This window comes from Pelophylax lessonae (genome assembly GCF_965119305.1).
Source record: "Pelophylax lessonae genome assembly, chromosome: 2".
In the NCBI taxonomy this organism is placed as follows: domain Eukaryota; kingdom Metazoa; phylum Chordata; class Amphibia; order Anura; family Ranidae; genus Pelophylax; species Pelophylax lessonae.
Window position 1 is genome coordinate 309881026 of NC_138769.1, and position 12195 is coordinate 309893220.

General features: G+C 42.0%; 1 protein-coding gene across 1 annotated transcript in view; it reads right to left on the reverse strand.

Moving 5' to 3' along the window:
* HEATR6 (HEAT repeat containing 6) overlaps window positions 1-12195 on the reverse strand; it is a gene marked incomplete at its 3' end in the record, with an annotated part of 131737 nt that overhangs the window by 66339 nt on the left and 53203 nt on the right. The window contains exon 8 of the mRNA XM_082246145.1: window positions 8650-8933. Within this exon, the coding sequence (XP_082102271.1) occupies window positions 8650-8933 (284 nt within the window). The remainder of the gene's footprint in view (window positions 1-8649; window positions 8934-12195) is intronic.

The window sequence follows — 12195 nt, forward strand, 5'->3', positions numbered from 1 at the left end:
GGAAGAGGTGCCCCCCCCCCTCCTGCCGCATCCCAGACGTTTTCCCAGCTTACCGGACCCGCCGGCAGCGGGGAAAACTATCCGGTCCCGGATCCTCAGAGACAGGAAGTCGAGTGAGGGCAAGATGGCCCTCACTCAACTCTATGGTCTTGGAGGACCGGAGCTACGTCAAAAGACGTTGCCTAGCAACCGGTTTAAAGGGCCGCTTTTTTTTTTTTTTTCCCTCTTTCAACAATTTTTTTTTTTTTCTTTTTTAGTGTAGTTGTGAGGTGTGAGGTCTTTTTGACCCCAGATCTCACAATAAAGAGGACCTGTCATGCCTATTTCTATTACAAGGGATGTTTACATTCCTTGTAATAGGAATAAAAATGATCAAAAAACTTTCTTTTTTTTAAACTGTGTAAAAATAAAAAAATAATAAATAAAATAAATAGGAAAAAAAAAAAAAAAAATTAAATCGCCCTGTCCCCGTTAGCTCGCGCGCAGAAGCAAGCGCATACGCAAGTCCCGCCCACATATGTAAACGGTGTTCAAACCATACATGTGAGGTATCGCCGCAATCGTTACAGCGAGAGCAATAATTTGAGCTCTAGACCTCCTCTGTAACTCTAAGCTAGTAACCTGCAGAAATTTTTTAATTGTTGCCTATGGGGATTTTTAAGTACCAATGTTTGGCGCCATTCTGTGAACATGCACAATTTTGAAGCATGACATGTTGGGTATCTAATTACTCGGCGTAACATTATCTTTCACATTATGGAAAATCGCATTTGGAAGACTGCTGCGCAAATATGGTGTGATAAAAAATATTGCAATGATCTCCATTTTATTCTCTAGGGTCTCTGCTAAAAAAAAATATATAATGTTTGGGGGTTCTAAGTAGTTTTCTAGCAAAAAATGATTTTAGCTTGTAAACACCAAGTGTCAAAAATAGGCCCAGTCTTAAAGTGGATAAATGGACAACTTTGTGAAAAGTGCTACTTGAATGTTGGGCATATGTATGTGGCCAGGCTGTGAAAAAGTGTTACGTATGTGGTATCGCCATATTCAGGAGGAATAGCAGAATGTATTTTGGGGTGCAATTTTTGCTATGTACATGCTATGTGTTAGAAATATTGCATAAATGGACAGCTTTGTGTAAAAAAAAATGTGTTTTCATTTTCTTTCCACATTTTCCAAAAACTTGTGGAAAAAAATGACATATTCAAAAGACTCATTATGCCTCAAAAATTATACGTTGGGCTGTTTGCTTTCCAAAATGGGGTCATTTTATGGGGGTTTCTATTGTCCTGGTGCTCCAGGGCCTTCAAAAGTACGATAGGTTGTCAGGAAATGATATGTGTAATTTGTGCTCCTAGAATGCTGGACGGTACTACTTGGATGTTAGGCCTCTGTATGTGGCCAGGCTGTAAAAAAGTCTCACACATGTGGTATCGCCATACTCAGGAGGAGTAGTAGAATGTGTTTTGGGGTGTAGTTGCAAGTATACATATGCTGTGTGAGAGAAATAACCTGTTAATACGTCAATTTGGAAAAAAAAAAAAAATCTTCATTTTGCAAAGAGTTGTGGGAAAAAATGACAACTTCAAAAAACTCACCATGCCCCTTATTAAATACATTGGAATGTCTACTTTCCAAAAAGGGGTCATTTGGGTGGTATTTGTACTTTCCTGACTTTTTAGTGTCTCAAGAAATGAGATAGGCCTTCAGTACATCAGGTGTGGTCAAGTGCGATCAATTTTCAATGATTAGCACCATAACTTGTGGACTCTATAACTTTCACAAAGACCAAATAATATACACCTATTTGGGTTATTTTTACCAAAGATAAGTAGCAGTATAAATTTTGTAAAGAGAGAGCTGCGTTAAACTAATATACTTGATAAACTTAGGCTAGAGTAAACCAGCAAATATTAATCATAGGTATAAACCCAAGCCAAAATAAACCAGCATGTATTGTGACATCAACAGAACCAACAATAATCATATAGCTGGATGTCATGCAAGCATGAAATAAGCATATATTCCATCAAACATGAAGTCCAAATGGAAAAGAAGTAAAGGGGTGTCCAGTGTGGAAAAGGAAATCAAACACCACTTCTGCGTGCCTAAATCCACACACGGTGCCACATGCATAGAGCTCACATCAGGCTTACCAGAACTCAAAAGATAATGAGCATAATAAAGCTTCCATCCACTAATGGGGTGACTGGTGTCAGAGATAACAGGAAAGCCTCGCCGTACTGCTGCCACTGGATCGCTAGGCGGACCGCCCCAAGCAGATGTAATAGCCTCTCAGCGTTCCACGTACCCAGTAAAGGAAAGGGGAGCACAATGGCGTAGTACGCATAGACAGTTTTATTGTACAGCGGTTAAAAACACTTACATGAACGGAGATAAATAAGCGCTTGTATACAGAGTCTCGCTACCGCCCGACTTCCGGGTTGCGGCGTGGCGACGTCAGCACGCCTTCCCTACGCGTTTCGTGACACCTCACGTCTTCCTGGGGATGCGGGCGGCGCGCTGAAGCACCACTTAAATAGCAATCAATATTAGAGAGGCCGCCTCTTCCAGTGTCACCCGAAGCGAGCGCCGCCATCTTAACTAAAGGTCCGCCAATACTCCGGGGACTTAACACCGTAGGTCATGGCAGAAGAAACTGAAAGCCGCCAAATCTCGGAACGGGAGTCACCGAAAGAGGCCGGACACTCAAAGCTACATACTCAAATACTAAAAAAAATTTTCAACAAGTCACAATTGTAAAACAGATATCAAACTACCCATGATGCTGCATCAAAGGAATTGTATAATGGCAGGCGGAGTAGCTATTTGAACTGACTTCGCATTTGGGTAACCAGCGACCAAGATTATCCCGGAAGCCGGCTACGCCATTTTGAAACATGGAAAGCACCGATAACCCTGAGTAGGGTCTCAAAATATATCGTACCTAAATCCAAAAACAGAAAATAATATAAAAAGACACTTAAGTATAATGAAAATAGGTGCCATGAACATTAGAGTTCATTTTAATAATTTTCATTATACTTGTGTCTTTATATATTATTTTCTGTTTTTGGATTTAGGTACGATATATTTTGAGACACTACTCACAATATTTTCAGTCTTTTTTTATTTATAGCACAAAAAATAAAAAACCCAGTAGTGATTAAATACCATCAAAAGAGAGCTCTATTTGTTTGAAAAAAGGACAAATTTTTTATGGGTACAGTGTTGCATGACTGAGTAATTGTCATTCAAAGTGTGAGAGCGCTGAAAGCTGAAAATCAGTCTGGGCAGGAAGGGGGTGAAAGTGCACTGTAGGCAAGAGGTTAAAAACGACCAATAAATGGTGTATTACATGCTGTTCATACTAACTCAGTTTCTATGGGATTCGGTTTGTGTATGCTGCAAAAAAAAAAAAAAACTGGTTGATACTGCTGCTCTCTATCTCCACCTTCTGTCCATGTCCCCAATTCAGCTAGGGATTTTGCAGAGCAGTGTTGGCAGCTCTGCACATGCTCAGTTTTCAGTGTATTTTCTACCCTCAGAATTTGCTCCCCATCACATCTGATCAGCCCATGTGACTAATAAAATCATACATGTGGGCGTATACACAGTGGTAAATGACAGCCCACTCCCTCTCTCCTCCATGCCCACTAACCAGCTAAACACAATGGGGTGGGATATTACATTTTGATTGATGGAGGCTTCAACTCCCTGGCATTCTAGAGAGACACAGGCTGGAGGGGCGTGACACAGCCTGACTGGTAGAAATTTGCCCACACGATGCTATTGCCAAAAAAATTTTAAGATTTAATTTCAAATACATATTTGACAATTTAAAACGGTTTATTGATATTATTTATTTTTACTCTGCATTCCATAGGTTGTTTTTTCTTTTAGGTGACTAGCAGCAGGGGACTAACAGCTCTTCCTGCCACTGTTTCCCTACAGACAGGCTAGGGAAAATCTGGGTCATGTAAATTTAACAGTGTGTGTTTAGTATCACTTTAACTGAACAAACTGAAAAAGATGAAGTTAGAAGCTGATTGGCTACCATGCACAGCTGCACCAGATTTTGCTCTCTCTCCAGTTTTAGTGAATTAACCCCAGTGAGTACTAGAAGGCACCTACACATACCCACAATAGCCTCCCAAACCATTGCATCACTGCCAAATGCTGGGCTGTTTTTAAAAGGCAAAATTCCAACATTTCATCACAGTGCTGAAGATTGCTCATACCTTCATGCCTCCTGCACATTCCTACTGGCCAATGATGCTGTGCATCATAGTGATGGGCCTGTAGGCATGCACGGGGTGCTGGGCCTAGAGCAAACATTACCCAGAACATTTGGAGCTTTAGCCGTCAGAACCAGCCAACCAAACCAAAAAACCAAAACCAAGGCACACTTTTATACATATAGCAACCACGCTTGGCATGGTCATATGCTGGTACACGCCTTAGCTAGTTTGCCAGGTTTTGGAATTCCCAAGCTGCTCTGGATGTAAACTCAGACAGACAGATTGAGGTGCCTGCACTTTCAATTAGTTTTTTTATAGAGTGGGAAAGAATGACCATTTCTGGCAGATTCTGTGACCTTATTGTGGGAGCCTTTACCCCAATTTCTGGCCCTGCGACACTTGTACAGGAAATTTGGGGAATGGCTGTCTCTAGTACAGGAAGGAATGGACAGCCATATAAAAATGGTCAGAAATTCTAATCTTAACTCACTTTATCAAATCTACAGTCAGGTCCATAAATATTGGCACATCGACACAATTCTAATCTTTTTGGCTCTATACACCACCACAATTGATTTGAAATAAAACAAACAAAGATGTGCTTTAACTGCAGACTTTCAGTTTTAATTTGAGGGTATTTACATCCAAATCAGGTGAAAGGTGTAGGAATTACAACAGTTTGTATATGTGCCTCCCACCTTTTAACCGCTTGCCGACCGCCGCAAGTACATATACTGGTATGTCACTAGCCTGTGAGCCAATAGAGGGCGAGCGCGCGCCGCCGGAGGCGCGCCCCCGCTCGTTCACGGACACCTCCGCACGAGTGACCGGCGGACCCGATGTCCGCCGGTCGCTCGCGATCGTCCGCAGTGAATGGAGAAAGGCAGGCGGCTAATGTAAAAAAAGCCGCCTGTCATTCTTCCCTGTGTAACAGCAGAGATCTAACGGTCCTGCTATGTAGGACTGTAGATCTCTGCTGTTACATGTAAAGCCACATCCCTGCACAGTTAGAAACACGCCCCTAGGGACACACTTAACCCCTCCTTCTCCAATAAAGTTAACCCCTTCCCTGCCAGTGTCATTTTTACAGTAACAGTGCATATGTATAGCACTGATTACTTCAGTAATGTCACTGGTACCCCCAAAAGTGTCAAAAATGTCAGTCAAGGGTCCGATCTGTCCGGCGCAATGTCGCAGTCCCGCAAAAAAAAAAAAAAAAAAATAGCAGATCGCCGCCATTACTCGTTAAAAAAAAAAACCAAAAACGACAAAAATCTTTCCCTTAGTAAACGCAATAACTTTTTCACAAACCAATCAAAATACGCGTATTGTGATTTTTTTTAACAAATATATGTAGCAAAAAACAAATTGGCCAAAAATGTTAAAAAAATTTTGATTTTTACATTTTTTGGGGGGGGGGGGGGGGGGGGGGAATTTCATATAAAAAAAAAAGTGAAAAATAGTTATTTTTGCAAAATTGTCGCTCTTTTTTTGTTTATAGCGCATGAACAAAAAAAAAAAAAAAAAATAATCGCACAGGTGATCAAATACCACCAAAAGAAAGCTCGACGGGACGTCAAATTCGTTTAGGTACAGCGTCGCAGGACCGCGCAATTGTCCGTTAAAGTCACATAGTGCCGAATCGCAAAATAGGGCCTGGTCAGGAAGGGGGTAAAATCTTCCGGGGCTTAAGTGGTTAAGGGACCAAAAGTAATGGGACAATTGGCTACTCAGCTGTTCCATGGCCAGGTGTGTGTTATTCCCTCATTATCCCATTTACAAGGAGTAGATAAAAGGTCCAGAGTTAATTTCAAGTGCGCTATTTGCATTTGGAATCTGTTGCTATCAACTCTCAATATGAGATCCAAAGAGCTGTCACCATCAGTGAAGCAAGCCATCATTAGGCTGAAAAAACAAAACAAACCCATCAGAGATAGCAAAAACATTAGGTGTGGCCAAATCAACTGTTTGGAACATCCTTAAAAAGAAAGAACACACCGGTGAGCTCAGCAGCACCAAAAGAACCATGGAAAACAACTGTGGTGGATGACCGAATAATTTTTTCCCAAGTGAAGAAAACCTCCTTCACAACAGTTGGCCAGATCAAGAACACTCTCCAGGAGGTAGGTGTATGTGTGTCAAAGTCAACAATCAAGAGAAGACTTCACCAGAGTGAATACAGAGGGTTCACCACAAGATGTAAACCATTGGTGAGCTTCAAAAACAGGCAGGCCAGATTTGAGTTTGCCACATCTAAAAAAGCCTTCACAGTTCTGGAACAACATCCTATGGACAGATGAGACCAATATCAACGTATACCAGAGTGATGGGAAGAGAAGAGTATGGAGAAGGAAAGGAACTGCTCATGATCCAAAGCATACCACCTCATCAGTGAAGCATGGTGGTGGAAGTGTCATGGCGTTGGCATGTATGGCTGCCAATGGAACTGGTTCTCTTGTATTTATTGATGATGTGACTGCTGACAAAAGCAGCAGGATGAATTCTGAAGTGTTTCGGGCAATATTATCTGCTCATATTCAGCCAAATGCTTCAGAACTCATTGGACAGCACTTCACAGTGCAGATGGACAATGACCCGAAGCATACTGAGAAAGCAACCAAAGAGTTTAAGGGAAAGAAGTGGAATGTTATGCAATGGCCAAGTCAATCACCTGACCTGAATCCGATTGAGCATGCATTTCACTTGCTGAAGACAAAACTGAAGGGAAAATGCCCCAAAAACAAGCAGGAACTGAAGACAGTTTGCAGTAGAGGCCTGGCAGAGCATCACCAGGGATGAAACCCAGTGTCTGGTGAGGTCTATGCCTACCAGACTTCAGGCTGTAATTGACTGCAAAGGATTTGCAACCAAGTAGTAAAAAGTGAAAGTTTGATTTATGATTGTTAATCTGTCCCATTACTTTTGGTCCCTTAAAAAGTGGGAGGCACATATACAAACTGTTGTAATTCCTACACCGTTCACCTGATTTGGATGTAAATACCCTCAAATTAAAGCTGAAAGTCTGCAGTTAAAGCACATCTTGTTTGTTTCATTTCAAATCAATTGTGGTGGTGTATAGAGCCAAAAAGATTAGAATTGTGTCAATGTCCCAATATTTATGGACCGGACTATGTTTCTGTTTGTATTCAGGTTGTAGAATCTTCCGATTATGTCCTGTGCTTGTAGGAAGCCCTCCCTATGGGAAGGCAGAAAAACAGGGCAGAGGCTCTTTCCATCCCCACTCTATCCAAAGCTAAATAATGTTTTGGCTACATTGGGGATTTAAGAAAGATCTGGTGGATATAAAGAAAGATCTTATCTTATCTTATATAAAGAAAGATGTTATCTCAAGATGATCTACTATCTACGCATAAATGCATCTTCACAAAAGGATTACTTGCGGTTTACTTTTTTTTTTTTTTTATAAGTGACTATGGTAAAGTGGAACTGAAGGCATAAAATGAAAAATTGCAAACAAATAGGGCTCTTTATTGCACGAGACATGGAATGCCTCTTCAGCCATAAAATACACTTACCGGTCTGTTCACTATCCCCACGACAGCAAAACCAAACTGCGGAAAACTGGCACTGGAAACATTTGGGAAGAAGCTGCTGGCCCTGGCAAGGGACCTTGTGGGCTTTGGACAACTGGAAGCTAGGTTGTCGCTTTAGTTCCACTTTAAGCAAGGTGTGGCGGCTGCTGAGTCAGTTAAAGCAGAACTAAACCCACTGATAATGGTTTCCCAAAACAATTACATTCATGGCATGCTATTACAGTTACTAGTGTGCTTATGTTAGCTCTCAACTTAGCTGTCAAGCCATCAAATCACTGGTGTCATTGCTGAACACATGTGCAAGACCATGGCAACTGCAGCTCAAACAGAAGCTAAGATGGCAGCTTCCTTAACTGTAAAAGGATAGGAAGATTTATTTCCACTTTAAAGTGACAAGTAGATTTGTAGCGGCAGACAATGAAACCTGCTCAGGATTATATATTGTATATGGCAAGCCATGAATGGTGGAGTATACTTTAGGACAATGCTTCTGGTGCTTCCCCAGAAAAAAATATGTCACCTCTCTGTGTGAGATTGAACTAAACAGTCTAAATGAGGAAATAGTCAAAGCCTTTGATAGAAGGAAAAGCAGCTAGAGATTGAACACCTGTATGAGTTTTTTTGGCATAAGAGATATGCACGATACCGTATACACTCCTGGCTCATTGGTGGCCATCTGTAGGAGACCAAGAATTAAGCCGGGTGCTGGTGAAGAAAATGGCTGATAGAGCAATCCTGAAGGACAGTAATCCTGGATTGAACGGCGCGGGGAGGAGGGCACTTTTGTAGTAAATGTGCAAATAGCAAGACAATACTTACATTTTAAATTAAAAAAAAAGTATGGGAAATCTGACCTTATTTTACTTTGTAAGCCACCTTCGGCATCTGAAAAATCTGAATCACTGCTATTCAGTTTTTTAAATCTTAAAGACGGTGAGTATGGTGAATCCTTTCCAGTAATTTTCATTGGCGATTTCTGAGGAGTTAGGTAGGGATTGTAGGTTGCATCTGCTGCACACAGTTTCAGTCTGTCAACAGAAGCAGCGAGTCCATCCCCGGAATCACTTTCTGTTCCATCCTTCTTCTCATTCTCCTGTTGGCCTTTTTTTTGTTTAGCCCTGGATTTCTTCTTTTTGTTCTGCATGTAATAAAAATAAATTAAATGAATTAAAACAAATCCAGGTTAATAGGTTTTTGTGATAATGTGGTGCCATTCGCTGCTGCATTCTCCTGTAAGCCCAGGGTGGTTTGATGAGGCACCTCCAAGTGGCACCCTAAGTTTATAAATGATGCTGGGCTTCAATTAAACCAGAAAAGGAATGGTGCTGATTCACAAAGCGGTGAGTTTACAGGGTACAGGTGCCAGAATTAGGGCGACTAACGCCTTTTTAAGTTCTGCCTGGCAAAGAATTCAAAAGAGAAGTATGGCGTTTTTTTTTTTTTTAATTTATACTTACCCGGGTGAATGCAGCATCGGTCCGATGTTGCATTTGTCCCCTGGTGCCTCTACACTGAGAACACCGCTGATCACTCGGTTCTCACAGCTCCCAAACAGAGAGCTGCTGACTGTCAGTCACAGCCCTCTGCTCTGCTCCCTCCTCGCTGAGAGGCTGAGCCGGGTTTTTGTCCAGGGATCTAGGTGGATCCAGACTCCGTGGTCGTGATGATGCAGGGCCTGGACCGAATCTTTGACGTCAGCTGAGAGTGGACTTCAGCCCGCTCTCTGCTGAAAACGGGTCACAGGAGTGCAAAACTAACTGCACTCATGTGATCCATAGGAGGAGTACAGCCAAACGAACTTTGGCTGTCATTCTCTTTTAAATAAATTAAGCTGGGCTTTCAACTCACTTTATGATTAACAACCATTAATATCAAACAGTTCCACTGGACATGCCACAAGTCATCTCAGTGGTCTGTGGTGCCAGACAGTCAGAAGATGAAAAAGGCAACATGGGCCACCTAAACAGATGTAAATTGAAAATAAACATGGCACACTGGCCATGTGCTTTTATCATTTATTACATAGAGCAACATCAAATTACAACTGAAAGCCCTAAAAGCCACAGGCTGCAGGATAGGATTCTGCTGTAAATCAACAGAATGATGTTTGACTGCTGAAAAAACAAGCCTCAGGGTAACCATTGGATCATTCACAACCATCATTTAGACTGTCTGCTATCATGCCCTAGACGCTGCCACATGTATCAATTATTGGGTACAACAACCAACAGATTTTATATAATAAAGACACAGAAACTAGCAGTGCTTCTGAGAAATCTCACAATAAAAATATACCCAAAACATAACAGAAAATACCACTATAAAAAGTCCAATAAATAAATGCAAAACAAAATCAAACACACACTGGAAGTTTTCATCTGAATTGATAAGGCAATGTTTGGTCTACTGGTGTGTTTCTGTACCTTTAAGGAGGATGAAGCTCCTTCTAGGTGGGCCTGCTCTCTGTTTGTGCAGTGATATATACACTAGATTACCAAAAGTATTGGGACACATGCCTTTATACCCACAAACTTTAATGGTATCCCAGTCTTCGTTCGTAGGGTCCAATATTTAGTTGGCCCATATTGAGTTGGCCCATATTGAGTTGGCCCATATTGAGTTGGCCCATATTGAGTTGGCCCATATTGAGTTGGCCCATATTGAGTTGGCCCATATTGAGTTGGCCCATATTGAGTTGGCCCATATTGAGTTGGCCCATATTGAGTTGGCCCATATTGAGTTGGCCCATATTGAGTTGGCCCATATTGAGTTGGCCCATATTGAGTTGGCCCATCCTTTGCAGCTATAACAGCTTTAACTCTTCTGGGAAGGCTGTCCACAAGGTTCAGGTTTGTGTCTATGGGAATGTTTGACCATTCTTCCAGAAGAACATTTGTGAGGTCAGGCACTGATGTTGGAGAGAAGGCTTAGCTCGCAGTCTGCACTCTAATTCATCCCAAAGGTGTTCTAACAGTTTGAGGTCAAGACTGGCAGACCAGTCCGGTTCCTCCACCCCAAACTCACTCATCCATGTCTTTATGGACCTTGCTTTGTGCACTGGTGCGCAGTCATGCTGGAAGAGGAAGGGCCAACCCCAAACTCTTCCCACAAAGTTGGGAGCATGAAATTGTGCAAAATGTCTGGTTATGCTGACGCCTTAAGAGTTCTCTTCACTGGAACTAAGGGGCCAAGCCCAAACCCTGAAAAACAACCCCACACTATAATCCCCCCCCCCCCACCAAATGATTTGGACCAGTGCACAAAGCAAGGTCCATAAAGACATGGATGAGCAAGTGCGAATTAGAGCCGAGACTGCGAGACAGGCTTTCTGGTCCAACAGCAGTGCCTGACCTCACAAACGCGCTTCTGGAAGAATGGTCAAGCATTACCATAGAAAAACCTTGTCGACAGCCTTCCCAAAAGAGTTGAAGCTGTTATAGCTGCAAAGGGTGAGCCAACTCAATTTTGAACCCTAGGGACTAAGACGTCAATAAAATTAATCAAGTGCAAGTACAAAGACAAGTGTGTCTTGCCTACAGTCAAGCATGGTGGTGAGAGTGTCATGGTCTGGGGCTGCATGAGTGCTGCCGACACTGGGGAGCTACAGTTAATTGAGGGAACCATGAATGCCAACATGTACTGTGACATACTAAAGCAGAGCATGATCCGCTCCCTTCGGAGACTGGGCCGCAGGGCAGTATTCCAACATTGCCTTGCTAAAGAAGCTGAGGGTAAAGGTGATGGACGGGCCAAGCATGTCTCCAGACCTAAACCCTATGGAGCATCTGTGGGGCATCCTCAAATGGAAGGTGGAGGAGCGCAGGGTCTCTAACATCCACCAGCTTCATGATGTTGTCATGGAGGAGTGGGAGAGGATTTCAGTGACAACCTGTGAAGTTCTGGTGAACTCCATGCCCAAGAGGGTTAAGACAGTGCTGGAAAATAATGGTGGCCACACAATATTGACACTTTGGGCCCAATCTGAACATTTTCACTGAGGGGTATACTCACTTTTGTTGCCAGCGGTTTAGACATCACTAGCTATATGTTGAGTTATTTGAGGGGACAGCAAATTTACACTGTTATACAAGCTGTACACTCACTACTTTACATTATAGCAAAGTGCCATTTCTTCAGTGTTGTCACATGAAAAGATATAATAAAATGTTTACAAAAATGTGAAGGGTGTACTCACTTTTGTGAGATACTGTATGTATGTATGTATGTATGTGTATATACACACACACATATATATATATACACACATATACATATATATTCAGTGTTGTTAGATGAAAAGATATAATAAAATATTTCCAAAAATGTGTAGGGGTGTACTCACTTTTGTGAGATACTGTATAAATTGTACACTGGGCAAGTACAGGCATGACATGCATATT